Source organism: Teleopsis dalmanni, unplaced genomic scaffold, assembly GCF_002237135.1.
Source record: "Teleopsis dalmanni isolate 2A unplaced genomic scaffold, ASM223713v2 unscaffolded_contig_1804, whole genome shotgun sequence".
In the NCBI taxonomy this organism is placed as follows: Eukaryota; Metazoa; Arthropoda; class Insecta; order Diptera; family Diopsidae; genus Teleopsis; species Teleopsis dalmanni.
In genome coordinates, this window is record NW_024033186.1 from 1 (window position 1) to 8,317 (window position 8,317).

General features: G+C 33.9%; 2 protein-coding genes across 2 annotated transcripts; both read right to left on the reverse strand.

The window, feature by feature from the left end:
* Positions 1-40: 40 nt before the first annotated feature.
* Positions 41-1,488, reverse strand: LOC119664345 (the record flags this gene model as incomplete). The annotated part of the gene is made up of 2 exons (XM_038073856.1): positions 738-1,488; positions 41-163 (listed from the first exon to the last, which is right to left on the reverse strand). Coding segments are annotated over exons 1-2 (874 nt in total), but the record flags the coding sequence as incomplete, so codon positions are not given.
* Positions 1,489-4,810: 3,322 nt separating this feature from the next.
* On the reverse strand, positions 4,811-8,293 carry LOC119664346 (HEAT repeat-containing protein 1 homolog). Its single transcript, XM_038073857.1, has one exon. The coding sequence runs from the start codon at positions 8,291-8,293 to the stop codon at positions 4,811-4,813; it is 3,483 nt and encodes a 1,160-aa protein (XP_037929785.1).
* Between the last annotated feature and the right edge of the window lie 24 nt (positions 8,294-8,317).

The following is an 8,317-nucleotide window of genomic DNA, read 5'->3' on the forward strand; positions in this document are numbered from 1 at the left end:
GCAATTGCTTTCCAAATTGCTGAAATTTTTTGTAGTATACCAGCGGAATGGTCATTTTCGGGTTGCTGAGCTGCTTTAACTGATATTAAACTCATTGATGTTATGATATCGACCATATATGGGCTTAAGAACAATGGTATAGCCTCCATTAGCTTCAAGAAACCTAAAAACATATACATGTATGAATAAGATGATATTTAAAAATATTTTGATTTAATTTAAAATATTAAATTTTAATTAATATTCCTAACTAGGTGACCCCGCGAACTTCGTACCGCGTAACAGTCAATAAATGTTATATTAAATTATAGATAAACTAAATTTAGAAATTTATTAAAGTAATAAAATGAATACAAAAAATTTATTGTATTCAATAGTTTATTAGGATATTGATATATAATTAATTATTTTAATAGTCTGTCAGCAAGAACCTATAGGTTGCACTCCGATTGATTCTCTTCAATAAAGAACCTTGTGATATACGATATTTTTTGTTTTTTTATCAGGCGCAAGAACAAATAAAGCAGATGGTTTGCCTACACGTGAACATGCCACGTACAATTGACCATGTGAAAAACATGCATTTTCTAGATTCAGACCACAAACACTAAAGGATTAGCCTTGTGATTTATTTATAGTCTTAGCGAATGCAAGCCGAATAGGAAATTGAATTCGTTTAAACTCAAAGGGCATATCGATTGAGATCATTGGAATCCTCGGAATGAGAACTTCATCACTTTTGAATTTTCCTTTGAGTATCATTGCGTGAATCACATTGGCCATCAGTTTTGTTATCACTAATCGCGTTCCATTGCATAGTTTTGGTTGGTTTAGATTTCGAAGCATAATGACTACCGAACCAATCTTTAATTGTAAATTGTGCGGTGGTAAGCCAGGCACATCCAAGGAGTTCAAAAATTCAGTTGGATAGTTGGTAGCTTCTTCTTCGTTTGTTACACAGTCAATAGATTTGAATGTATGCAGAGTACCAACGATTTCATTTTGAATTACAAAGTTTAAGTCATTCACATCTTTGTTCTTAGCTGCCAAAATTGCTCGCTCGCTCAACCATTTTTTGTTTTTATGATTATCAATGATGTTCGAAAATACCTCATTGATGAGTTCGTCTTTTGATGAGACGAAATTGCAAAAATTTGAAGGAAATGCAATTAATCCGCTCGATTCTTTAACAGCTACACGGCCATTACCGATTAACAGCAATTGCTTGGAGAACTCTTCAGCAGTTGTATCGTTTACCAATGCAACTCTCATGTTTGTTACCAGCTGAAGTTTCTTCACATAGCGCCAAAGATTTGATGATTTAAGGCAAGCATTTATTTCGTCGGCAGCAATCGATTTTGGAATGACTGGGAGTGTTTGGCGAAAATCGCCAGACAGTAAAATCATTGCGCCTCCAAAACATCTCGAGTCATTGCGAAGATCTTTCAATGTTCTGTCAAGTGCTTCTAATGCGCGTTTGTGCGCCATTGTGCATTCGTCCCAGATGATGATTTTAGATGCTACTAAAACTTTAGCCATTGCAGAATGCTTCACAATATTACATATCGGTTGCTCGGTAGTTTGAAGGTTTAACGGCAATTTTAACGCTGAATGAGCCGTACGGCATCCTTCTAACAATGTAGCCGCTATTCCAGAAGAAGCAACTGCTACCGCAATGTCGGAATATCGCACGAACAGTGGCCAAAATTAATGACGTGAGGAATGTTTTACCAGTCCCACTGTGGGCGTCCAGGAAAAAAAAGCCACCATTTTCTTCATCAATCGCTTTCATTAATGTTAAACTTCCTTCTGTTGCGGATTCAATAGAGGTACATTAGTTTGAACTGATTGGTCTAATTCATGTCGATCATATTCACGTTCACGTTCCAATTCTCGATTAAATGCGTTATTTATTCCACGATCAGAAGCTGGCATTCCTAATCTGACCAACAAACTACCGCAGGTATGGTAACATATGTCTTCGATCAAGAGCAAAGCCTGATGATGCATTTCATCATTCACCTCAAGATCGGGATTTCTTGAACTGACAGGAATTCTATGTAAAATGTCTTCTGACATGTTATCCTTATATTTGTTCCACAGGTCACGTGGATTCGATGGTATATTGATAACAATATTTATTTATTATTTTTGAATTTATTATATTTGAAATTTCAAATATTTGAAATATTTGAAAAAAAAAATTTAAAAAGAAATCAATATCACTCAAACTTTCGAACTGTCAACAGTTTGAAACAGCATTTACAAATTTATTATTTTTGCTAAAATTAGTGGATTTTTCCAATATTTTATAATGTATTCTGCTATTCGGAGCGGAGACGATTCCAACAAATCAAAGATAATTAAAATCGGTTCAGCCGTTCTTGAGTTATGAGTGGTCTAACTAACACGACTTTCTTTTATGTATATAGATAAAGTAAAGAGGTTTCGAAAAGTAGCAAACCTACAACAACAAAAATTCTTTATATATATTTTAATTAATTGAGTTTTTGGCTGAACATACAGTTGTTTCAAATATTACCAAGTACCCATCATCAATGGTCTTGGAAATAATTTTTGTATTTAATTATTTATAAATAATTTTTTCAGATTTCAAGCACCAGGGATTAAACTCGTGCCCTGCCAATTTGAAGCTCAGAGTCAGTCAGCGTTCATTAGCCGTACTTGACTTTTTATGTTCGCACATTTTTCTGGAGTTTTGTTAATTTGCTGCAAAAGCTAATTAACAAATTCATTAGCTATGTTTATATTAGAACGAAATCATAAACCAACTGTAGAATAATTGAACGGTCTTAACTAAGCTCTAAGAAGTGAATCTGCAATGATACTAAGAATTTGGGTAAGGATACTGTTACTTTGATCCAGGAATCTACTGTGGAGTTTTAATAAAGTAAATAATGTTCTTGATTCACATGTGTGAATTTTTCACACATGTGAGAAGATTTAAAATAGATATTTTAAGAAGTAAGAACCTATAATGCATAAACGTTTTTTGACAAATATTCAACATTGTCAGAGCAAATAAAGATTAACATTGTCAGAGCAAATAAAGATTAACATTTCCATTCTCTTAGTTTTTATGATCACAACCTTGAGACTAGGCGTTCAAAAGTTTCATTATTCTAGTGGGCATAATTGATATCCTAATTATATTAAAAAAAATTCTCTCTGACTAATCGTGAAAGTCACAATCGTACAATGAAAAAAAAACCTACTTATTTTTAATTAGAATACGTTTAAATGAAGTTAAAGTTTACTACTACAGTTATACTTTGTTCAGACATCCAAATTTCCTTAATTTCGTAAAAATGAAATTAAGTTAATTTTGAAAGTGTTCATACTGACCCAAATTAAGAAAATCATATGTTTTTTATTCACAAACCGAATGTTAAAAATTACATGCTCTGGGAAATTTTAAAAGTTGATTATTATAACTACAAACGATGGCATTCAGTAGTTTTATTAGCTTTAGTGGATTTCAGGTATGTGAATTATTATTTTTCACTCTATTTTAAATTAATAACAGTTACAGTTCATTCTCTATTCTCAAATTGAAAAATATGCACTACTTTCAAAATATTTCCCGGTTTTATTATAGTCAACTGTCATTGGCATTTATTTAAAAAAATATCCCTTTTTCGTTATCTCAACTTTTCTTATGCTAAAAATTTATCTTACGCATAGTCGCATTCAAAATGTCCCTTAATTTCAGCCTTCGTTTCAACGAAATTAAGGTTATTTTCCTTAATTTCGTTCTAACTTTAAAACTGAATTTTGTATGGAAAAAACAATTTAATTTCATTGAAACGAAGATGAAATTAAGATTTTTGTGAAATTAAGATTTTTGTAAAATTAAGGTGTGTCTGAACATAACATTGGAAATTTTTTGAATATATTGAATATCTGTATTGAGAAAAGAATACACAAACTTCCACATAACTCGAATTTATGCTACACGAATTAAATAGAATGGAACAGGGTTTAGGGAGCAATCACTTTTTCAAAAAAATATTTCGTCTTAAGACCAAACATAATACAAATCAGTTGTCCACACTATTTTGCTGCGACATGCATCATAATATTGTGCACTTTTAAGTTATATTTGATTCAAATGTGCAGTAGACATTCGTCTGCACACATTTGGGTTCATTTTTCTTTTCGAGTCTGCACACAAAATGTGCTCCTCGTATTGTGTTTGGCACATGTTGTGTGCCAGTGCAAACTGGCTGCACACGCAAAGTGCAGCACACTGAATGCGTGTGCGAGTTTTATTTCACTCCACCACATTCGTGTGAAGTGTGTATTTTATTTGTGCACTTAAAAGGTACACTTAAAAGGTGCACTTAAAAGGTGCACTTAAGAGGTGCAATTTTCTTTGTAAAGAACACACCATATGTGTGGTGTAAATCTTTACACGCACATTTGTGGCTTAAAATTTTAGCACAGCACATTAGTGGTGTAAAATTTTAGCACACCACATTCGTGGTGTAAAATCTTATTTAGATGCGCACAACATTCGTGGTGTACAATTTTAGCACACCACATTTGTGGTGTAAAATTGTATTTGGAGGCGCACATTTGTGTGTGGTGCTTTGAATTTTTGGTCCAAAGCACAGTGTTTTTCTGAACCCTGAAATAAAGCGAATATAAAATAAAGCATAAAGCAGATTTGCTGTTTGAGTTGCTCGCACACTTGTATGCTGGAACATTTCGTAATACCTAAACAGTTTGAATGCTTCAAATACACTCTAAATACATCTAATAAATATAGAAAAAATTTTGGTGAGTTTCATTCTGACTTACTTAATACAAGTGCTGCATAGCTATTATCTAACGGTTGACTCTCCAACAGTGCTGTCTGCTCTTGCAGTATATTAATTAAATAGGGCATAAATCTTGGCAAATACGCTAACGAATGAACTCTCAAATTAGATGCGATTTCGGCAATAGTTATAATGACAGCACTAGTTAAAAGGCGTGGCATATTTTTACGCAATTTCAAAACTTTCGTTATTTTAGCAAGTAAACCTTTGAACTCCTCAATAAATTCAGTTCCGTAAGCTTTTGATAGTACCTTAATGCATATAAGGGTTGTTTGTTGCATGTGTATAGCATCGTTATTAGTATTTATTGGATGCGCTGCAGCATCACCATTCGGTTCCTCGGTTTTCCTTCCTATTGTGTCGACAATGGTGTTGAATGGCTCAAAAAGTTTAGAAATTTCATCATTGAACTGACCACTAAAGAAAGTATCCTTGGTCAGCAACTTATTTATTAGCAATTCCATTACTTTACGACGTATACTATAGATATTATGCAACACTAAGCCATTAATTACCATTAGGAAAAGATTTGGAGATAGCATTAATATGACGTTCTCGAGCAGATCGTGAAGATAATTCAATATAGCTTTATTTAATTTTAATTCATGCCCCTCTGTTTGTTCTGCAATAGTCGATTTGACTTTGGGTATATAAGTTAATATTTTCACTACTAAACTTTGATATAGAGTTTTCATATCTAGCTGTTCCTCATCTGTTAGCCTAGCTATTTTTAACATTACTGAATGTTCGCATGTTATATTATGCAAAAACTCTATAATCAGATATTTATAATGACGGAATTGTCTCTTTGTGTGACATTTCACATCGTAAAGCGAGACTTCTCCGGTGTCCATACTTTCATCTGAAGTAACTGCATTTTGCTCACTCAATGGTAAATTTGTAACGTACGTAAGCAATTGTAAGCATGTCTCTAAAATAATGCTTGTTTCAAGTGACTTGACCAGGTCTATAGCAAAGAGAAAACGAGTTGTTTTAACTGTTAGGAATATAGAAGCCACATCGGACTGTTTGCCTTTTTTCCTTTCATTTTCAGTATCTGTAATGTGCGCTTCAAATAGAATACACAAAAAGCTCCAGAGATACTCTTTATGCCCGAGTGTTTTTAAGAACTTAGTATACAGCAAAAGCCGGCGATGTTCTGGTACATCGAACATTATGTCTGAGAACACTTTCAACAATGGTATAGCACGACCATCGATACCATCTACACTTACTGCAGCGGATGTGCCGTGCTCCAACAATATTGGCACGATTTTTTCAACAACAGTGTTTATAATGTAAAAACTAAAAGCATCATCATGTCGTGCAATTGTTGAACCAACAAATGTAAATATTTGCACGATATTATGGAGCACTTGTTGCGGATATAGAGCTGCACAGTGAGCAAGCAAGAGTAATGCATTATGGTGTGTTTGTGGATTTTGTGTTGAACGTACATAATCAACTATATGATCGATACGGAATGTATTTTCTGGTAGTATTTCCTGTATTGCAATACCATCCTCCTTGCAAACTTCACAGCATTGCAATAATATAGCTAATATTAATTGTTTTGCATATTCCACAGTATTTTGTTCTTCTACCTCTAAACAAACTTTTAGCAAATCAAATAGCACTGATATTAACTGTTCAGTATGCAATATTATTTTTCTCTGTTCCAACAGTTGAAGAACTATAACTCCTTCCTTCCACTCTTGTGTAGTTATTTGCATTTGCAATTTTTCTGATTCAAGTTTAGCTGCATTTGCAATTGCCGATGGCTTCTGCTTCAACGGCGTCTTCCCCGTTTTAAACAAATCACCCAGCATTTGCTGTAATATAACCCGCAGCATGTTACCTTCAAAAATGCATTTGTTAAACATTTTGTTTGCAGCTTGAAAAATTGTATCATTATCTGAGGTGTACAGTGTTCGTAAAATCAATTTAAACAACTTCAACTGCGAGTTCTTGTTTAATTTTCCGTAAAATACACCATCTAATACATTCAGAAGTAAACAGGGCACGGGTTGCATTCTATCGTCATAGACCAGATAAACATTGTGCATTTGACACGATTTCTTAAACAGTTCCCAAGCACCAGGAGATTTCATTAGTATCTCTGCAGAATCGGCTAATTCAAATCGCTGCATAATAAGATTATAAACATTTTTGAAAGGTGCGGCTAAAACCTTCAATGTACCGTCGTCAGTTGTATGGTCCAAGGCATCGAATGCCAATGGCATTAAAACTTGTAATACATCCATATCGTCAATATGCTTGAATGCGCTAAGCAATTCTGAAATGAATGCGGAGTGCTCTAAATAAAAACGCATTGTGAACAATTTTAAAATATCCTTAAAAAGTTGAATTCCAAGTCTTTCATCTGCTTCTTCTTTTGTTGGTTTAAGCAGTGTGTACCATAAAAGTGGAGCCTGTTCATGACATGTGAAGATCTCTCTTTCGCGTGACAAAAACGTATCCACAAGATACAGCAAGTTAGAATCCAATATTGCATGCTTTTTAATTTGTGAAAGGACAGATATGGCTTGGAAGCGTATTAGTTGTGAAGAAGCATGCAAACCCATTGTAATTTTAAGAATTTGCACCAAATTAAATTTGAGCGTGGTATTTAACTTCCGACACAATGCAGAAAATAAAATGCAGGCTCTCAAACGCAAAAGTGTATAATTTATCTCACAATTCAAGTCTCTATAAACATAGAAGTTAGCAAAGAAGTCAATAACTGTATATGGCCTCGGAAAAACCACACCGAAAATTTGTTGAATTGTTTTCAACCACTCATGTCTAAATGATCCTCCTTCCTTTCGAAACACTTCTTCAGATATAAAATTAACGATGTACAGCAAATATTCCAAATCTTTGTTTGGCAATTGCCAGTTATAAATATCATCAGAGAGATTTGTATGCTCTACAACTTTTGATACGAAATCGATATATAAACGCAGTGGAATATATGGACGTTTGCGAAACTTTTGCCAATTCTCACATGGTATATGCTTGATTTCAAAGTCTTTTGTATAGTTGCGAATTTGTTTAAAAATTTTCAACGACTCATTACTGTCCAATCTTTGATTGAGGCATGCAATAACAAGCAACATTATGTGCGAAACGTCCATTGCGGAACGAAAGAAGCCTTTTTGATGTGCATCCACACTAGTAAATAATTCAGTCACAGTTGGTGTTTTCATATGACTGGCAATCACGCCCAAGAAATGTATTTTGAAAGAAGCTGCATCAAAATCGGTTGTAATAATATTATCTACGTCTAGCTCCCTTAGAAAAACCAACTTATTGGCTAGTGGGCTCCCTAGTATTGTGACAATATTATCCTTAGCTATTTGGCTATTATTAGATGGTAAAAGCAAAGGCATTAACGCCAACAATATAAGATTTGAGTCACAATTGTTGACCAGCTCTAATGAAACCATGTGGTTCACTGCATATTTGGTAAG

Bases quoted from the DNA above. Each gene is read 5' to 3' on its own strand.
- LOC119664346 (XM_038073857.1), bottom strand. From the start codon at position 8,293: ATGGTTTCATTAGAGCTGGTCAACAATTGTGACTCAAATCTTATATTG.